The sequence below is a fragment of the Octopus bimaculoides genome, chromosome 5 (genome assembly GCF_046866305.1).
Source record: "Octopus bimaculoides isolate indiv1 chromosome 5, ASM4686630v1, whole genome shotgun sequence".
Taxonomy (NCBI): domain Eukaryota; kingdom Metazoa; phylum Mollusca; class Cephalopoda; order Octopoda; family Octopodidae; genus Octopus; species Octopus bimaculoides.
In genome coordinates this window covers 111,633,925-111,656,996 of record NC_142932.1, presented here as the reverse complement: position 1 = coordinate 111,656,996, position 23,072 = coordinate 111,633,925, and the positions used below count along the sequence as shown (strand labels likewise).

The window sequence follows — 23,072 nt, the reverse complement described above, 5'->3', positions numbered from 1 at the left end:
TGTTTTTGTCTCGCTTAAATTAAAAATACATGCATGCAGTGTAAATAGGCTCAAATTGAATACATTATACCCCTCAGTAACTTGAATATAAATGGTAATAATGGAATGTAACGAATTTCTGAATAGATACGTCATAATGAACAAGAGGATTATGACGTCTCATCAGATGCTAACTGAATATTTTTTCACTTTTCACTTCTCTTAGCTATCTAATTGACACGAAAACAAAATTCTTATCGATATTATATAATTACCTCCGCCAAGGAAGGAGGTTATGTTTTCATCGGCGTTTGTTTGTCCATCTGTCCATCTGTGTGCAAAATAACTCAAAGTTGTGAACGGTATTTGATGAAACTTGCAAGAAAAGTTGGTAATGGCACAAGGAACAGATGATGAAATTTTGGTAGTGATCCGGGAAGTTTTATGGATTCTTGAAGGATTATTCATTTGTTATATTTACTTTACATGAAGTATTACAATGTTACGTTCTTTGATTATCTCCCTTGAAAACACGTTCATCGTTTCAACGTAACCTATGGTGGCGTTGCTGTTTCCAAAGTTTATTTTCGTTTCTCTATTAGTAATTTTACTCGCGTTGTGTGTGTATCACTCAAGTTTTAGGTAATTGTTGTTTCTTTTTAGTTGTATGGTGAAACTAGCTTACTGTTGTCATTGATGTATTATAACTGCTTCAGATGATTCCTGTTTTTAAAGGGGTTTTTTTTAAATCATATGGCTATGTTATTTTTTTTAAGCCCGCCAAGGAGGTTATGTTTTTGCCGGCGTTGGTTTGGGAAATTGGGCGATTTTCAGCATGCGTGTATGAGTGGGAATGAGCTGCTTGACGGAGGTCTGCGCTCTCCGAGTGCTTTTCTAGTTTATTGATTGATTCTTTGCATTAATTAGTATATCTATCTTGTTTAAATTGTAACTTTTACTTGAACGACACCAAGCAAAATTAGAAAATTCTTCCAACGCTTGAATTGTGAGAACGTGGAGGTTGCAAATCTGATGATTATTTTGATGAGCCCGTTGAGTTTACTAATGTTTATCGTATATTTCTTGTGCCTGAAATACAAAAGTATAACCTAAAAGTGATTACGTAATTTCAAAACATACCACCTTCTCTGCTCGATGACAAATCAATCTTTTTTTCATGACAAATATGACAAATGCGATTCGTTTGAAAAAGGCATTCGTTGGGTAAACGTAAAATCCTTTTCCAAGACATTCCTAAAATAGATCTGCCTGGAGTCATAATTCTGAGCAACTAGAAACCAGAAAAAGACATGCGTTTCTGCGTAGCCCACATATTGCTGGATCCACTAAGGAGGTAAAGTTATAATATATATATGTACTATAACCACAACAGCCACACAACCATTAACATATCATATTAATACAGTTTCTACAATTGTACAATACATGCACACACACGCACACTACGTTTATTACAACACAACAATATATGTGTGAGTGTGAGTGTGTGCGCGCAGACATGCTTTGAAATAAATATCAAGTGAAATGTATTGGACAAGAGTGGAATGTACAAGAGTAAGATGGGAATAGTTTTGAGTAAATATAATTTAGCTATAAAGAAAAACAGCACAAAATGTTTGCAATACAAGATTGACAGAGAACAGTAAGGGTTATAGATAAAGGCATTGTAAATACAATGAAATAAAATAATTAGATGAACATTGATAAGCACTGTATAATTAATTGGCTATGATCCTAAAAGCAAATAACAGCTATGAGGATAAAGTAGCAATGAGATGACAGAGGAAAACATAGACGTTACAATGAGATAGAATCAATTTTTAAAAAACGCTGGTAATTATATAAAGAGATTAGAGGGAGAGCTAATACATCTTTATCAATCAGTCTCATCATATACATATATATTTATCTCTTTTTCTCCCTGTAAATAAATACACACACACACACACACACACACATCATACCAAAGCTGCAAAATTATCACAGTACTGTTACTCATAGTTTCACGTTCCCGTTCGTCGGACAGTTGTGATGAATACTGAATTAAAATCGTAATTGTACACGCAATATGTTATGTGGTGCTCACCCTTGTATGTATATATACACACACACATATATATATATACATATATATATATATATATATATATATATATATATATATATATATATATATATATATATATTGTTGTGTGTGTGTGTGTGTGTGTGTGTGTGTGTGTGTGTGTGTGTGTGTAGATATATTTCGCTTAGGCATTGCAAGACTAATACCGTGGTGTAGAACTCAACATACGTTTGTTTCAGAACAAAGTGTTAGACGACCATAGAGCGGTAACAAGAAAAAGAGATGACACAAGAAAAACGATAGTTATGTAACAAACTTCATTAGCTTACAGCTGTTTCTGCAATTAAATGCAGTGGATTCGTAGTTGAGCACCAGACAAAGACCTTGTAGCTTCATCGGAGTTTTGAATATGAAGTACAATTCATTTCGGAAAATTGAATTTCCCAAAGAAATAGAATTACAAATGTAATCTTATTTTCCCAAATAAATTGCACTTCAGATTCGAGGCTCCTTTGAAACTATAGGATGTTATTCAGGCACTCAACTACGAGTCACTGCATCAAATTGCAGAAACAGCTGTAAGCTAATGAAGTTTATAACATAACCATAGTTTTCCCTGTGTCATCTCTTTTCCTTGTGTGTGTATGTGTGTGTGTGTGTGTGTGCGTGCGTGTGCGTGTGTGTGTGTATGTATGCATGTATATGTATATATATTATATGTGTTTGTATGTATGTATGTATGTATATGTATATATATTATATGTGTGTGTATATGCATATACGAGGTCCGATCAATAAGTAACCGGACTGTTACCATAGTAATGAAGCTAAACCACTCAGAGTGAAGCCACTTGGCACAGATTGACTTTGAACTCTGCTGTGCATGCGCACTAACTTTTAACGTTCTAGCTCACTTTCGCTGTTTACAGCAGTTATCGTTGAAGGTTTGGGTATGAGACGCGTCTGCCAAGTTTGTGCCAAAACTACTTTCAACTGACCAAAAAGACACTCGGATTTCAGTTGCACATCTTCTTGATTGTGTCAAGAACGATGAAAGCTTTTTGAAAACTTTCCGTAGGCATCTAAGCAGATATCGCCAAGCTTTTGGCAACATTTGATGCAGATTCTCTGCTCAACTTTCTCTGTCATAGTCAATGTGATGATCACACACTACACATGTTCCTTCCAAACACTGCTGTAAACAACCGAAGTGAGCTAGAATGTTAAAACTTAGTGCGCATGCACAGCAGAGTTCAATGTCAATCTTAGCCGAGCGGCTTTACTCTGCGTGCTTTAGCTTCGTTACTATAGCAACAGTCCAGATACTTATTGATCAGACCGTGTATACATACACACAAGAGCATACATACACACAGAGACTCAGATGTCCCCCCCCCCCGCACACACACACACATACAAGGTGCATTCCAGTGGTTTTGAGAATTCTTGGAGAGAGACATTCATTTCAAAGAAGTACAAAACTCGATCACCTTCAAAATAGAATCCTCTGACTGGTGTCCTGGTGCAAGTGCTCTAGCTTTTTGCTACAAAATCTCTCCCTGAACTCTCTCAAAACCTCCACAAAATATGCTCCGTTGAACGTCTTAGCTGTCAAATAAGATCATGAGCTTCCGGGTGAATTTGCTTTGCTTTGCCTCTTGTACCAGCGGAAAATAGATGTTCGGTCTTACAAATTAATCCAGAAGCAGTCTGGAGTATTTCATATGTTCTTGTAGCATTTTCCCCAGTTTAACACAAAACTTTAATGCATAGCAGATTTCCAAATTGTCTTCACATCTCAGCAGCAATTGACAAACAAGTCAGCTGTGACAAGCAGTGTTTAGGTAGGGTGTGTTCAAAGTGCTGCTACAGTCATCTCCTTCAATCTGGAATAACAAAAGTTGGTAGGTCAGCTTATCAGATGTATAGTAATGATGTACTAAAATTACAATAATGTAGGACAGTTATAACTGCCTCTGCTAAAAAAGCCTCCAAACTTCTGGAATGCACTTCGTGTATATATATATATATATATATATATATATATATATATATATATATATATATATATATATATATATATATATATATATATATATATAAGGCGGGGTGATTAAGGGTAAAGACCTCCCTTCGGTCTCAAATGACTATACGATTGCACCTAGAAATTCCTCTCCGTTGCACAAGTCCGGACAAGGTTGTTTGTGAATGACCAACAGTTATCCATGCGTACCAATCTCCCCTCTCTATGCTACTGATGTTACCCAAGGGAAAGGCAAAGGCCGATACAGATGTCGCAACTCATTTCTACAGCTGAGTATATATATATATATATATATATATATATATATATATACATATATATATATATATACATATATATATATATATATATATATATATATGTATATATATATATATATATATATATATATATATATACAAGAAATGAGGGCAGGGAATCGTCAATTAATAATAGAATTAACAATTAACAATTTTGCCAAGTAGTTCAGTATGAAATAAACCTTTATCGGTAAGACTATTTATCATCATAAATATAAGGGATTAGCAATTGAGTTGCTTCTCCAACATACTGAAAATTCAGAAACAGCAGTCAAAGAACTACCGTTTCTAAACTACAAATTTTTCTCTAAAATGGATGGCGATATTTATGGCACACATAGAACAAAAAACCGGAGGGAAAAGCACAAACAAAACAAGCCTGGCTTGTTTTGTTTGTGCTTTTCCCTCCGGTTTTTTGTTCTATGTGTGCCATAAATATCGCCATCCATTTTAGAGAAAAATTTGTAGTTTAGAAACGGTAGTTCTTTGACTGCTGTTTCTGAATTTTCAGTATGTTGGAGAAGCAACTCAATTGCTAATCCCTTATATTTATGATATATATATATATATATATACATATATATATATATATATATATATACATATATATATATATATACATATATATATATATATATATATATATATATATATATATATATATATATATATATATATACATATATATATATATATATATATATATACATATATATATATATATATATATATATATATATATATATATATATATATATATATATATATATATATATATATATATATATATATAGGCACAGACGTGGCTGTGTGGTTAGAAGCTCGCTTCCTAACAACATGGTTCCAGATTCAGTCCCACTGCATGGCACCTTGGGCAAGTATCTTCTACCATAACCTTGGACCGATTAAAGCCTTGTGAGTGGATTTGGTAGACAGAAACTAAAAGAAGCCCGTCGTCCCTTGAAGGCGGTGCTCCAGCATGACTGCAGTCAAATGACTGAAACAAGAAAAAAAATATAAATATTTATTTATTTATTTATATTATTTATTTATTTATATATATTCGATACAATATTGATATGTATGGACCAAATCAACCCTATGACTTATATAACATAATCTATTAGCTATTCCGATCAGTGGAAAAATGTCCTCGAACAGCAGTTTCCTTGTCTTTTTATTGTATGTCAAGCAATTTTCAACATAGACGAAAGCAATATCCAGGTTTCTAGTTGTAATGAAAATATCTCATCACCAGATTTTACATTTACTGGCGATGTAAGATCAATATGTTCAATCAGCATATATTTCCTTTATTTGTGTTTTTCTAATCTTCAATCTACATTTGAATTCCTCTTGTTTCCCATCCATACTTGATTTTCAATTTCACAACTCCTCTCTCGTATTCATTTGGCTTTCATGTAAATTGTAGCTTTTGTGTTGAATATTTTCGCTATCCATTGACATACGTGCCGCCAGATGTCTGGTGAAAACGTCAGAGGAAAAAGCTACAATTTTTATTAGAAAAAAAAATTACGTTTTATTTGAATACTATAAACAAAGTAATGAACGCAAAAATATTTTTAATCACTTATTAAGTTACAATACATAACTTATACATGTTTGATGTATGATGGTATGGACTTGTTTAACTGGGAGCTGTATTATTTGATCTGGCTCTGCACTGCTCCCCAATAAAATCAAGTACGATATTTTGATTTTCGTAATGTTTTTTCACAGATACATATTACAATTAGTTATTTTACATAAACCGCTTTGCCGAATACCAGCAGCTAGTGTGTGAGAGGAGAAAATGTGTTGGATCTTTTCCCTTTGAACGGCAGATCGAGTAATTAATATTTTGTAACTAAACACTTTCAAACTTCGGACACTGGTAGAATGTGTCATATAAAACATCTTTTACTCTTAGTGTTGTTGAGAAAAGTTTATATTTTCAAAGTTATTTCTTGTTAAAGTAGTCGTATTTCGGTAATTTCAACCAATCAATGACGTGTATTCAGCTGAATAAAATTACTGCCGTTGTTTGCCAACAACAACTATCGGCGGTGTATATTTCGTTTGTCACTTATTTATGACATCGTTCGTGCGTTTGTACTGGGTTTAGCTTTAGGGTTAGGGTTTTAGGGTTAGGGTTTTAGAGTTAGGGTTAGGGAAGTGAGAATGTATGTTTGGCGAGAAGAGTTCTTTTAACACGAAAACAGTTGCATGACTGCCAGCTGCCCTCTCTTGTGTGTGTGTGTGTGTGTGTGTGTGTGTGTGTGTGTGTGTGTGTTGTATTTGAAGCACATCTCGGTTTATAACCATGATCTGGGGTGAAACTGCATGAAATTTTCCGTTTGATTACACCACCATACAAATGCAACAGAACAACGACTGACTGAAACATACGCTAACCCTAACCCTTCGTCCGTTACTGGACCGACAAGGTTTCGAATACTAAACACTGCTATAACGGCATTACACATCAGTGAAAACATTTTCATTCAGTTTTTTAAATAAAGACAATGAGAGACAAAATTTCTTAGTCATTTATTTACAAAGTACAACGTTGAGATTAAAGTGATTTTTTTTTCTGAGACTTTTTCCAATAACTTTTTTTCTGAGACTTTTTGTCTTGAATTCCACTTACAAACGTCATTATCAAATAAGCAATGTTGTTTTGAATTAAGAAGTTATAAGTTTGCATTTAAAGTGCACTAAAATTACATGAACTACAATCAAGACATGAAATGTAAAACGTAAAATTGCTTTTTCCAGTTGTATCACAGATTGGCATATAAATAACATCGCTTCACACCGAGGTTAGAAATTACAAAAATCTCTTTCGCAATTTTTTTATTTTAAGATATGAAACTTTGCAAGGATGTTTGACGGGTTCTTAAAACATTCAAGACTAGATTTTATTAGCTTTTTATTTCTATACTGTAAAACAAGCATAGCTGTATGATTAAGAAGTTTGCTTCACAAGCACAGGATTCAGAGTATGATTCCACTGCATTGCAACATGGTCAAGTGTCTTCTATGATAACCTTGAATCGGCCAAAGAGTTAACTAGAATTTCATATTGTCTTTTATTCGTTAGCGGTGTTGGATAGTTTATGATATGATATATTTTTCAGTTAAACATATATTGCAGCATTCTTTCGTCATTACAGAATGGGATTGTTTTAACTAATATAAACCATGTTGTATTGGTAGACTTACCGTTACCTTTGTTTTCTAGATATATTTCTAGAGTTTAAATGAAGATTATCATATCATAAACCAATCCATGTCAATAACGCGTTTTATTTAAAACATAGTTTGACTTGTACAAAGACTAGATTGCAGATCATCTACAGTATGAACTGAGGAAACTTTTTTCGTCTATTGCGTAGACCTGTGTAAACTCAACTGTTATCAACCTCTGAGTATTACTGTCTTGAATCTTAGGAGTCAGGCGACTGTTATCTGATTTATATGGTATATAAGTGATCGAGATAACATTCCTCCTGAATGGGACTCCAGTCTATCATAGGGTTACTCACTTAATGTAATGAGAAATGAAGTGTTTTGAGCAAAAACACAATACACCACCCAGTCTTGGAATCGAAATTGCGTTCTTGCAAGCAACACCTTACTCACTAGGCCACTGCCTTCATTCAACTATGCTCTCAGAAAAATAATTAATCTTTAAATTTACAAATCCATATTAGAAATAGAAATAAGAATTAATTATCAGAATATTCTCTTGTTCTTTACTAATTCGAATTATTAAAGTACAGTCGTGCATGAGTAGTCTTCTCTAGTTTTGGATTATCATATCAACCCGCGTACTTCGATATTTGCTTCATCGAACTCATAAGGTAGACAAGAAAACTCAACCCGGAAGTAAAGGGACGTAACTGAGACAGAGACCAATACCACAAAGTATTTTTGTTCAACACATCAATTTTTCCACCTGTCATCGATATAATTGTATGAATGAAAATGGGTTACAAGAATATCGTTTTAACTACAAGTCAAACTACGTTTTAAATAAAACGCATTATTGACATGGATTGTTTTATGATATGATAATCATCATTTCAACTCTAGAAATACATCTAGAAAACAAAGATAATGGTAAGTCTACCAATACAACATGGTTTATATTAGTCAAAACAATCCCATTTTGTAACGGCTAAAAATGCTGCAATATATGTTTAACTGAAAAATATATCATATCATGAACCAGCTAACACCACTAATGAACAAAAGGCAATAGGAAATTCTAATTAACTCTTTGGTCGAGCCAAGGTTATCATAGAAGACACGTGGCCATGTTGCCATGCAGTAGAATCATACCCATAACCCTGTTCTTGCAAAGCAAACTTCTTAATCGTACAGCCATGCTTGTTTTACAGTATAGCAATTAAAAGCTAATAAAATGCATTAGTAGTTGTGTGCACGTGCACACGCTTGTGTGTAAAAATATGTAGTTGTTTAAATATACTTAATAATCTGAAATATATATAGCTAAAACAAATTCATAACCTGCATGTAGTTTTTGCTTCATATGTATGTATTTTATACATCAATCATTTTGGGGGCATTTAGTAGACAATATTTTTTGTCTGCTCCATATACTCTACAACTGAGTGAGACTCTCTGACAATAAGTCGTTCTTTTGAGTTACAAATTTCATACAGTTCTTCAACATATCTGCAAATAAAAGATTTCTAAAAGCACTCCTTTGTGAACTTCTGAAGAATTCTCTCACCGACTATAATGCATGCATCCCATAGTCTGATTAGGTGTTGCTGTGAGCTGACTCAGTGTATTTACAGCTATTTATCTACAGCAAGAAATTTTCTTCATGACAAAATACAGTGAATGGCTTTCTTATGGATTCAGATATGCCACAAGCATATTTGAACTGTTAACAAGTTTGCAATTAAATCATAAAATATATAAACATGCAACTAACTTCCACTCCCTAAAATTACTGGCTTTCTGACCGAACTAAAAAAGCTAAAATATAATTTATTGCAATATTATCAAGTCTGTAAGTGTGACACAGATGGTAATGTTGAATAATGATCAAATTTAAATCCCATCAGTTAGCTTCAGCATTGCATTTTATCCCAGCAATGATCTGCAGGAAATATTTACTATATTCACCTCAATAGACTATAGCTGCTCCAACATGTCGTCTGTGTGGTTGGTACAAATTATATTATGCAACAAAAATGTATACAGGGTCAAAGAGTCACCAGTTGATCAGGGCGCACCAAAACCAAAGTAGCAGGGTAGGCAGAAACAACAACAGGACTTTTTGCTGAGTATATATGACTATAGGAGTAACTATCCTCCTACTACAATTGGTCTTACCAAAACAACCAAAAGCCACAATTGGTACCACCAGTGGTAGACTCCCTCTATCCACTTTATATTCTTCCAAGTCTTTCTTTTCACTGTCATCGCTAAAATTACATTGATGAGACTTTTCAAACACATTTTCTCCTCCAATGGGGAGGGACAGAGAGTTATGCCTAGTTCAGATACCATAGTGTGCCCTAGTACATAGTCAAAGACTATAATGAAAAGGAAAGGAGCTACAGTGTTCCTTTGGAGGAATCTTGTGTTGACTGCACTTTTCTTTGTCTATAACCCTGAGGAAGTGTTCAAGCCTCATGGTTAGGCCCACGTGATGTATGTCTGTGAACTTATGCAGGATACAGAACTGTGGACTGTCTCAGGGTTGGCCCATAACCTGGAGGGAAATTTGCTCTCAAGTTGGAGTCAGCATCCATAAGTGATGTGTTATAAAAGAATGCCCACTGGTCCCTTAAGTTGTAATTTGTTTTTTTACAGCTATTTCTTGTCTAAATTTCTATTTGAAAGTTATCTTCTATAGTGGAATCTTTCAACCTCTACATTAACCCCCAAACAAAATTTATCATAAATAACAAACTGAAAAAAATCCTTTCATAAATTGTTTATTTTTGTATTTTCACAAACATTTACAAATCAGAACAAAAATTATTAATAAACATTTTCACTTTGTTCTTTGGAAAATATTGTTATGTAAAGGCAAGATATCATTTTATACACTTTTATTCAACACACACACATATGCACACACATATGCACACACACATGCATATGTGCGCGCACACATGCACAGACATATGCATGCACATACATTACATACATTTGTATGAGTTAAGAAATTCAATATCACCTGTTGAGATAACAGTTTCTTGAACCTCCTTACTGTAGCTAATTCATTTGGAACCACATCCAGCAATGGTTATAATATTATTTTTGTAACAGCTACAAAAATTATTTACTTTTTATAGAAAAGTGAAAATTTAAAAAATTGTTCCTTGTTTGTAGATGGGTGCTAAGAAAATTCATTAGACATTAAAAGCTAACACCAAGTTTGGCCAAGGGGTTACAAAGAACTTTTATAGACTGATTTCAATTGGAGTTGTTTTGGTTTTATTAATTTTAAAATGTTCGACAGTATCAATATCTATGGAATGTCGTCTCATCAAATGTGCTTTTAGGTTGCCTTTTGTTGTGCTTTTATAGTCACAAACATGACATGCAAATGGTTTTTCATGGGTGTGCAAACGAATATGAACTTTCAAATGGTCTTGTTTTTTAAATGTCCGTCCACAATAAAGGCATGACCATTTGCGCTCGCTATTATGACAATTATAAATATGCTTTTGAAGACAGTTTTGGATCTTGTATGTCCGGCCACAATGTTCACACATGAAATGTGCTTCTTCTTTATGAAACTGTTGTATATGCTCAGTAAGGCCACGTTTCCTTATAAATTCTGCATTACAGAACTCGCATTTGAAGAGGGTGCAGTTAGCTGGCAATGGCACAGCATGCTGAAAATATCGATGAAAAGGTAAATAATCAGGATTTTGAGAACTGAAACCACATTCTATACAAGAGTTGCTATTGGCAATATTCTCACCACTGGAGTGACTACCAACTACAACAAATTCTGGAATATCATCTAAGAGAACATTGTGCACATTTCTCAAATGTGACACAACAATTTCGGCAAATAGGAATGAGGTATGGCAGATTGTACAGATGAATTCCACTTTATCACTGGAGGCAGTGGCACCGATTTGTCCAATAACCATCTTTTCCTGAGAATCACATTCTTCAATTTCATAGACCGTTGGAGATGAACTACTCTCTAATTCCACCTCAATAGGATTGCTGCTGAAATGATAGAGGAAAACAAAAATTAATCGAGGAAAATAAGTGTTATTCTTCAAAATGGTTAAAACTTCAAAACACAGCTTTGAATAAAAAGTAATTTAAACAAGAGCACTCAGAAAGCGCAAACCTCCACCAAGGCAACACCAACATCCTCTCAAAGATTAGCCAGAAATGATTTTTAAAATGAGAATATCTTAAATATACTCGACTGCTCTCACAAACAAGAATACTAAAAATGAACCTGACCACTCTCAAAAATTAAGTAAAAAAAAAAAGGAAAAATAATGCAAACTCCTTGTCTGGTACCTGATCTATCCCAATGGTAGTCATGAAATGTGAAGGTGGCAGTAGAAAATTTAGTAACACTTATAAATAGTTTATCCTTATCTAAAACAAGCCAAAGTTAACAAATTCACCATTCAAAATAGTTACAGCCTAAAGGGAGATCATTGAGAAAGTCTTGAAAGTTAACATAAGATTATAATCATGTAAAGTAAATAAATATAACAAATAACCCAGAATCCTTGTCTGGTACCAGATCAATCCCAAAATCTAAATACTTTGTGCCAGTCACAAGGCCAAACATCCTTGAAAGTTTCATCCAAATCCATCCAGTGGTCCTTAAGAAATCTTGTCCACTGACAAACAAAGAAACAAACACGACTGAAAACAATACCTCTGACTTCTTTAAGGTGGAGGTAATAACTAATAATTATTAAAAAATAAATAATTAAAATAACTAATGATGACTTACAAATTCATTTTAATACATTCCAACAGATTTAAACATGATTATGCTAATCACTGTTGTATATCTTCATTGGAGAATAACTTTCAGATGAATGTGAGTTCAAAATACATAAGAGATCTTTGGGACTTATGTTAATGAATTTAGTGCGTTATAATCACACATTCATCTAAAAAGAGAAACTGTTCTCAAATAATGAAATACAACAGTGATTAGCATAACATTCAAATCTGCCAGAACATATTAAACATAAATATGGAAGTTAATGTTCTGATTCTTGCTGTTCACTAGGCACATAATGATATTCCAGTATTTTACCAATGTCATTTCTTAACCTATGTGGACAGCTTGCTTCAAAACAGTAGAATGGCAAATTAATGGGTGGCATGCTTGCATGAAATCATTGAAGTGTTTGGAAGGACAGCCAAACTAAATCTCTTAAAGTTACTAAATTATGAAGTGATAACTCCAAAAAATTTGTTTATTTTGTTGAATTATTTGACCTTTCAAAATATACACACTCTGAAATACAATATCACATCAACATTAATGCTTCTCATAAGCTGTTTACACCTTTGATATAACATGAGTACTGACAAAAAAAAAACAAGTAAGGTTTAGCAACAGGAAGAGCATCTAACCATAAAAATCTTGCCTCAAAATGTGAACCAGTTTATGTCATGCTAACATGGACAACATACATTAACCCTTTTGTTACTATATTTTTGTTGAAATATAATATTTTTGTTTCAATTAATTCTGAATATATTAAATTTAGTAAAACAACTTGTACTGTAGAACCAGGGGTGGTCTTAGGTATGTTGGTTGCTAGCAAAAGGGTTAAACAACACAAAATGAATAAACAGAAGATTGACATTAAATATGGGGAATTAATTTGTGATGTTCTCTTTTATTGTTTATTTATTTCTGTGATTAGACAGGGACTTTGAAGAGTTTTGTTGAACAAATCAACACAAGTAGTTTGTTTGTTTTTGTTTTTAGTGTGATACTTATTCCGTTTGTCTCTTTTGCTGAGCCACTAAGTTACACAGATACAATCACACACACGCACACACACAACGGGTTTCCATCAATCAAATACACTCACAAGACATTGGTTAACCCAGAGCTATGGTAGAAAGCACTTACATAAGGTGCTACACAGTGGGACTGAACCTGAAACCATGTGGTTGCAAATTAAGTTTCTTAACTACACAGCCATGCCTGCACCTTATTTTGATGCTAAAGAGCAGTGACTGCTATCAATAATACTAGCAGTAGTAGTGGTTGTACCAGTTGTATAACTTAAGAGCGAGCACATAGGCCTACTGAAATTTTATTCCAACTGATCAACACTAAGGCAAACCACCACTTCAAAACAACATTCCTGGGTTATTTTTAAAGTAATTAGAAAAACACCTGCATAAATTAATGACTGTGGAGAAATATACCAGAGATGACTCCTGAAATATATAAGTAGGAGATAACATAATGCAGAAAGCAAAAAAAAAATGTTTTCTAATTTTAATTTACCCATAGTGAAAGGAAAGAAACTAATAAATTATTAACGCTAGTCAAAGCAGGGGAGACAACTTCAAAATTGAATGAACATTTAGCAGACAAGTATGGCGACAACACTAGATATACTTCTGTCATATTAAGCCTTTTAATAGTGCTTGCCACAACCAAGAATTCTGGGATATAAAGATTTACAGTAAACTCAACATAAACTTGTGTGGCAACTTAAAAATAATGACTGTGAGAAAATAAAACTAAAACGTGTCTGCTCTTCAAGAGTATTTACCCCTAGATATATTTTGGTGTAATTCTCAGCTGTTTTCTTAGTTAATATCTCAAACAGAATTTATTGCATCAACTATAACCTTTCATCATCTGACACAAGATTATGTCCTCCAATTCCCCCTCCCTTCTCAAAAGATTTTTGTCTTGTAGGTTACTTGGTAACCCTGTGAGTGCAGGTGCCACTTAAAAAGCATCCAATCCACACTGTGAAGTGGTTGGTGCTTGGAAGGGCATCCAGCTGTAAAAACCTTGCCAAAACTGACCTCACCTGTGCTTCTGACATGTAAAAAGCACTAAGTCCACTCTGCTGGGTGATTGTCAAACTGCCCCACCCATGCCAGCATGGAAGGTGGTTGTTTGATGATGATGATTAATGAAAGATTTACAGAAAAATTTCATGAAACTAAAGCACTGGGAAACTTTTAGCTATGAGAGGTGAAATGATTTGCAAATGAGTTTTAAATTTTCTTTGGTCACAGAAGAGATATCTTATTCGTCATTCCAACCATTTTTTGCTTATGGAACCCTTTGATTCTTATTTTATGCAACTAAACTTCCATAACCATTCATGGATATAAAAAAAATCCTCCTGTATTTTTATAATTAAATATTTTTAGGAATTATCTAAAAAATTTTAATATTTTGTGGGTTGTAGAAGTATAAGTAATTTATTGCAAATAGATTTTAACAAAATCTTATATGGACCCTGAAGGACCATGTGAACCCTGGTTGAGAACCACAGATCTAGGGGAATAAAAAAGGAAATAAACCATAAAAGAAAACTTGACCAGTATAAACATAATTTCTCCAATGAAATACTTAATTCAACATTGGAATTTATAAACAACAACAGTAAAACTTAGGGTCACAATTATAAGGAAACTATTGTGTTCTACAAAATCTCCCAGATTTTTTTGTAATATGTGAGTCAATCTAATTCTGAAATGGCTATATTTCAAAATAGCCCCTAGAATTTACTAACTAGGTTGAACCGCTGCTTTTGGTAATATGTGTGTGTGTGTGTGGGGGGGGGGGGGGGGGGGGGTACTTCATTTAGGTCATGGTTAGAGTTTGGTATTTTCATCATCTTGTAGCTTTTACTGGCTTCAGTCATTGGAGTGGGACCATGCTGGGGCACTGCTTTACAGGGTTGAACAAATTGACTCCAATACATACTTTTTCCTAAGTATGGTTAAAATCCTAAAGGGTCAAAAGACTTGGAAAGCAAAGCTACTGGACAATTACTAGCACCAAATTCATGACAGATAACAGAAATCATCTTTGATTCTAACCGTTTATTCTTTTATATTACAACCTTTGTAAACAGTTTAGGTAAATTCTTTTAATGTGTAATTAAACAACTTATATGTATTTCATTTCAATTTATTTACAACATAATTTCAGTATTGAATACCAGTGAACCAACAGACTTTCAGATATCTTCTGATATTCCATAACTGCCTTGGTTTCAAAATTATGAGTTTCTTCCCCTTCTTTTTTCACAATCTTAGGGTTTGGCAAATTCAACTTGTTTCCAAATAATGAACATAGTTTATTTTTAATTATCCTAATCATGTTACTATTACAGTTATGTATTAAACAGCTAAGTTGATATTTCTACAATCTAAATTTCTATGTGACATCATCATCGTTTAACGTCCGTTTTCCATGCTGGCATGGGTTGGACGGTTTGACTGGGGTCTGGCAATCCAGGAGGCTGCAACAGGCTCCAATCTGATCTGGCAATGTTAAAACAGCTGGATGCCCTTCCTAACACCAACCACACTGAGAATGTAGTGGGTACTTTTTACGTGCCACCAGCACAGGAGCCAGTCTGGGCAAGGGTGATCACGTCCGGATGGTGCTTTTTACGTGCCACCAGCACAGGAGCCAGTCAGGCGGCGCTAGCATTGGTCACATTCGGATGGTGCTTTTTACATGCAACCGGCATAGGAGCCGGTCAAGGCAAGGGGGCTGGTATCAACCACATTCAGATGGTGCTTTTTACGTGCCACTGGCACAGGGAGCCAGTCAGGTGGCACTGACATCAGCCACAACTACAATTTCTATTTGATTTTGATTTACTTGACTTAATTGGTCTCCTCAAGCACAGCATGTCGTCCAACGAACCAAATCCATTCACAAGGTTTTGGTTGGGCCAGAACTATAGTAGAAAGACAAGAAAGACACTGGCTCAAGGTGACCCAAGACAAGAAAGACTCTGGCCTAAGATGCAGTAGAACTGAACCCAAAACCACAGGATTGCCAAGTAAGCTTCTTAACCACACACCCATGCCTGCTCCTTTTTATTCATCATCATCATCATAATCATCATTTAACATCCGTTTTCCATGCTGGCATGGATTTGACAGTTTGACAGGAGCTGACCTACTGAAGGGCTGTTCAGGCTCCAGTCATCTGTTTTGGCATGGTTTCTATGGTTGGATGCTCTTCCTAATGCCAACCACTAGGTGCTTTTTATGTGGGACCAGCACCTATGAGCCCACAAGATTAGGGATGCTCAGCTGGAGAGGGTTGCAGGGGACGAGCCTATATATGCAAGAGCAACCATGCTTTTACTTAGCTTGATGTCTCTTCTCAAGCAAAGCAAACCACCAGGAGTCTCAGTCCCCTATCATCCCCTCTGTGAGTCCCAACATCTACAGATCCTTTCTTACAACTTTATCCCACATCTTCCTGGGTCTACCCCTTCCACATGTTCCCTCTACAATTAGAGATCGGCACCTCTTGATGCAACTGTCTTCATTCATATACATCACATGTCCAAACCAGTGCAGTCTTCTCTCTTGCACACTACATCTGATGTCTCTTATACCCAGTTTTTCTCTCAAATCACTTACACTCTGTTGTATATGCACACTGACATTACCCATCCAGTGAAGCATACTGGCTTCATTTCTTTCAAGTCCTTGCATACCCTCAGTAATTACAGCGCATGTCTTACTGCCATGTAGCACAGCTGTTCATACACAGGCATCGTACAATCTGCCTTTCACTTTGAGAGAGAGGCAATTCATTACTAACAGAGGTAGAAACTCTCTGAACTTCGTCACTAAGACTTTTGAGGTTCTCTGCATTTTCACTGAATAGTCAAAAGGCCAAACGAAATTTAAGTACGGTTATAAGGGTTGAGAGAAGTGATGATGGTTTAATAGGAGGACATTATACATAAACCAAAATTTGGAAATTATTACAGGAAAATACTTGATGCAAATTCAAAGGAGATTGTTAGTAATGTGACAACCAAGTTACTTTCAACTAGTCAAGACAAATAACAAGTGTTGCATGAAATCAGGTGGACAACAAGAACAAAATAACCAAAATAATTTCAATAGAGCTTTGTGTCTTATTTAGGGATCAGCTCCTTTTTTTATTAGATTAATTTAAAGAATAAAAATGATAACATAAATATACAGAGATAGTTGTGTATGTGTGTGTGTGTGTGTGTGTGTGTGTGTGTGTGTGAATGGATGGATGGATCGATAGATCAATAGTTAGATACAAAATGATACACACATGTCTAAGAAGAGAATTTTCTCCCAGGGCTACCTGTTCAGCAGGTCTTTGCACACCCAAGTGCACTCAAACATATTCAATATGATTTAACAAGCACGCACACACACACACACACACACAAACTGACCACAAATTGATATATAAGATTTAAAATATCAATAAACAGCATATTTATGATAGTGGCAAGGATAAGATGTTGACTGAAATGGTTGAATATTGAACTAAATGCTGAATAGAATTTAGTTTAATTTATATTCTGATTTAACAAATGTTAACTTTGACACTCCGCTGCCCACTCTACATTCAGTAAAACAAATACTAAGAACCAATGAAACTCCTTTCCTTACACAAATTGATTTCATGATAAGTAAAAAAAAAAATTAATATAATTAAATTACATTAAAACTTGTTTAAAGGCTGAAACAATGAAATACAGAAGTGGAAACAAAACAGTTAATGTTTTTTCTTGCATTTCTTAGATAATTTTTTGGTTAGAAATGGAAAAGGTATAGAGCTGTTAGCTTTGCTTAGATATGTGAGAGAGGTGAGTGACATGTATAGACTGGTGGTGTTATTGTAACCAGTCTGCCTTGTGTGGTTCTGAAGAAAGATAATAGTTTTATACCATCTCCCAAGTCTCCCCATGTCCTGATGAAGAGGTTCTAACCCCAAAATATCAAAGAAATACACTTCTATATTTCATTTATTTTCTATTGTTTTAGCCTTTTAACAAGTTTTAATCCAATTTAATAATTACACAATGCTTCACCCAAACTATTCTATATTAATATAATTATACACTGCAAACAATAAATACCCATGATTAAAACTGATTATAATAAGTATCCTCATAAATATATTAAAAAGAATTATAATAAAATAGTAAAAAATTTTCAGTTTCTTTCTATCACAATCTAGAAATAAATATATTTATCATATTATGATGAATAAAAAAAATTAATAATATCAAACTACACAATTTGCTCTTAGAGCAGATGATATAAGATGAAAATAATGGAACATTACATAAAAGCACAACATAATGACATATGGAAGAAAATTGAAATTGATGAGAGTATACCGGATGGTGTGTAAGGTCTGCTCACTGTTCAGAATATCCAACAATCCATCCATCTTCACTGCCTATTATTCCTGAGAGAGTCGTGGAGCAGAGACCTCAGACATTTCCTCCATAGGACACTATCAGAAGCAACCATCATTAAACTTCCCGGCTGAATTCCCAATCTGACCAACTGACAGTATTAGATATTATCTTGATCTATCCTAGTTGACTGATCTTGAAGAATCCATCTAGTGATTCTTTACAATAACATCACCAGTCTATGCATGTCACTCACCTCTCTCACATATCTTTCCTGCAACATTCTAATCACAAGTCCAGAATAGTTACCCTGGAATACCAGCAATAGACTGTTATCTTATGCAGGTGAAGATTTATTCCTTATCTGCTTAAGACCATAAAACCAGTGCTAAACAGTTTACCCTATAAAGCCTTCTGAGGACTTTAGAGATTTTTGCATTAACTATATTTTAACACACATAAATTGTGCACATTGGCTGTTGGGGTCATGGTGTGGGAGTGTTAGACAGACTGTTGACCAACATCATCACAAAATCAAAACTGACCAACTACTGCTACTTGTATTTACTAAAAAGTAGTTGATGATAGAAAGGGCATCAAGCTGTATAAAAAAATGGAAGGTACAAACAGGGAACATGTGGACTCCACAAGCAGCAGTGCAGGCAGCCTGTCTAAGAGAACAGTATCTCTAAATAAAAACTGACACAAAATAGGAAGACTCTATAATCCTGCTGCAAACAATCTCTTTGATACTTCTGATATGATAAAATGCATCCAGCCCATACTGTAAAGTTGTTGGTCACAAGAAGAGCACCAACCAAAACCAAAACAAAAAAAACTTACCAGAAAACATAACATACACAACGAATTTGGGCAGTTTTCTCTGGTAAAGTGTGCATACCAAATAACAAAGGACTGCGATGCTGCGAAACCAAAAAATGCACAGTTTTGAGGTTTCTTTAATCAACTCCTCTAGTAATGGTAACATGAAAAAACACCTTCAGTACAGTCTGTAAAGTAGTTAACAATAGGAAGTGCATCCAGTTGTAGAAACCTAGCTGAATGACACATGTTCATCAGTCTGTGGAGCAGCACAGGTGACAGTTTTGAAACACAGGCATCAGCCACGACTACAATCTCACTTGATGACTCCCAATTGATGACTCAGCCAATCTATGCCAGCATGGAAAGCAGACATAAAGATGATGACAACAACAATGATAATGATCACAATGATGATATATTTCTGTACATGTATTTATGCATGTGAATATCTTTTGCCAATATATATTGAAAAAAGATATGGACATCAGCATATTAAATTAAAAACTAGCATTTTACAAATTTCTTTTGGATATTTTTTCTGCATCAAGTTACAGACTATTTATTATTCTTCAGAAAAGGAGTAAACCAGTAATTTACCACATTGGAAACCTATAACAACACTGCTGTTCATTAATCCTGATATAGAATTAACCTTTTCGTTACCAACCCAGCTGAAACCGGCTCTGGCTCTGAGTACAAATGACCACCAAACCTTAGTCACAATTTATATTCCTAACACTAGCTGAATGATAACTAAGTTATTTTACTAAATTTTTTATTATATTTAAAGTAACTGAAAGAAACACAGAACATTTCAAAATGAATACAGTAACGAAAGGTTGAATAAATAAAATTATTAGATGCATCATCTTTAAATATACATCTACCCCTAACTTGAGAGCTGAACCTATGGCCTTTTATTTTTCATCCAGAATTTCAATATAATATAACCTTGTAGAGGAATTAGTTGTTGGGTTGCAAGATAGATGATGCAACAATTAGAATCCCAAAAGACTGCAGAATGAAGTTTCCTTTATAAATTACAATATTGAAACATAGGTAAACCAATGACATACCACACACTCAGCACCAACCGTAAACAGAATTGGTAAGTCAGGTACAATGGCTGTCACTAATGAAATAAGTTTAAACAACTCCATATTTGGTAACCAATTATACACAAGGCACACTAATCTATTTTTCTAAGTTAAATTAGTGCTTTTGGAATATACAAGAACAGAAAGGAGAGCTAATGACAGTATAGGAGAGGAGAGATTGTACTTGTTATCAAGTGTGACCCTTCAAGCAGGGATATTGTTTGGATGTTGAGATGCAAATAGAACAGAGGAGCTAAGGGTTAGCTCTCCTTTTCTGATGATAGTAACTTTTTAGAGAATATGAATGAAATTAAATGGAGCTCTGGAAAACAAAAAAAAAAATAAAATGTGAGAAGGCAATCAGTGCTTTTGTTGGTTGTTGTGACTCTCCAAATGTTCTTCAAGAGTAACACTTTCGTTTGAATTCTCTTGATGAATAAATTACATTTATAATTTTTTTAAGGGAATGTTGCAAATCTTTAAATGTTTTTTAAGATATCGATTGTTATAAAAACATTTCCTGCAATGTTCACACCTATACGGTCGGTTATCTTCATGCATATTCTGGTGAGCTTCGAAAGTACTTCGGGAATTGAAACCACGCCCACATATCTTACAAGTCATTTTGTAGTGACCGTCATGAGACATCTGATGCAATCTTATACCCCATCTGGTAAAAAACTCTTTCCCACAGTGATCACAGTTATAAACTTTCCCATCGTGAATTTTAAGATGTTCATTCAGAAGACTTTGGCTGAAGAATTTTCGTGGACATCGAGGACATTTGAAAAGTGTTCCTTCATGCTTCCTCTGGTGAGTCTTCAAGTTCCCTTTAGTTGAAAATGTCTTTTTACATGTGGGGCACTCAAGTAAATTGACAGAGGATGGCAAATTTGGTTGTATCTGAGATGATAAAAGATCACAGCCACTAAGCTCTAATGAAAGTACTTCTTCAGTGTTACAGTCACTTTCATCTAATGTATTTATACGTACTTGCCTTGACATTTCAGGGGATGAGGATATTTTGTAAGAATAATCAGCAATACTCTGACCATCTTCACCCTTTTGATCCAACAGTGGACTAGATTGCTTGTCATGGACCAGATCACTGTCAATGAAAGAATTTAGCCATGTATTAGGCTTTGAAACTAGACACTGCGGGAAAGGTTTAGAAAACAATAAATCTAGTAAAAAAGAAAGAAAATATCTAAATAAAAGATATCAGAAAAAAATAAATACAAATTAGTAGTGGATCTATTCTCGTACTTTTTACAGCCATTTTTTCCTGTTTGTATGGGTTAGGTGAGTCTTTTCCAACACAGTGTCTTGCCAAGTGTTACAATGTCATCTTTGTGATAGTCAGCATTTTGAAATCAGCATTCATCACTTCTTCCTATGTCTTGCAAGGTCTTCCTCAGTTCCTTCCCCTTGGACCATTTGCCACTTCTTTACACAGATGTCATCACTCCATATGAAATTGTATGTCTATATACCAGCAGTCTTCTTTCTTCTATTACTACAGCTAACTCCACTTATACCCAATTTTCTCTTGGCTCATTTGTGCTCCATTAATCATGAAGTAATATTACACAATAAGCAAAACAAGCTTAATTCATTTCTTTCAAGACTCTGCACATCCTCCACTGAACTGTTAATTGTTAATTCTCATTAACCAAGTCTGCTGCCATGCAACATCATACTTTGTACAAAAGACATCATAGAATCTCCCCTTCACTCAAAACTAAAGAAGAACAGATTACTTGTATTCAGTGTACTATTACTTCTAAAAGCAATGAAGTTGCCAGTAGAGGTAACAGTTCTAAAAGCAATGAAGTTGCCAGTAGAGGTAACAGTTCTAAAAGCAATGAAGTTGCCAGTAGAGGTAACAGTTCTAAAAGCAATGAAGTTGCCAGTAGAGGTAACAGTTCTAAAAGCAAAGTCCTATTCCATAGGATAAAAAACAAAGTCAATTTTGATAGAACTTGAATTCAGAATGTACAGACAGACAAAATGCCACTAAGCATTTTGCCAGCTCACTGCCTAACCTAAATTAATATTGAATCCAATAGTACATATGTATGTATATTATTTTGGGATTTTGTTGGTGGTTGTTTTTCTTTTTTAATATTCAGTGAAAAGTATTTTGTTGCTGGTGTTAACAAGTTATACTAATAGTCTATTAAGTTATACTAGTATTATATAAGGTTATATTCATATTATACTAGCATTTCAAGTGAAGGGTTACATCATGCTAAATCAGTTGAGACTGAAATTTCTTCTGACTCAACTTAAAGTTGAAGGAGTTTACAACATCCA

General features: G+C 34.4%; 1 protein-coding gene across 8 annotated transcripts in view; it reads right to left on the bottom strand.

Moving 5' to 3' along the window:
* Positions 1-10,373: 10,373 nt before the first annotated feature.
* Positions 10,374-23,072, bottom strand: part of LOC106871754 (uncharacterized) — a 33,629-nt gene continuing 20,930 nt past the window's right edge. For 4 of the 8 annotated variants that reach the window (XM_014918387.3, XM_052968165.2, XM_052968166.2 and 1 more), the window contains exon 4: positions 10,374-11,644. In XM_014918387.3, coding sequence (XP_014773873.1) covers positions 10,861-11,644 — 784 coding nt within the window. In that variant the 3' untranslated portion in view covers positions 10,374-10,860. Of the gene's footprint in view, positions 11,645-17,539; positions 21,865-23,072 lie in introns of those variants that run through there. The other 4 variants (XM_014918388.3, XM_089352943.1, XM_089352944.1 and 1 more) reach the window with 2 other exon arrangements.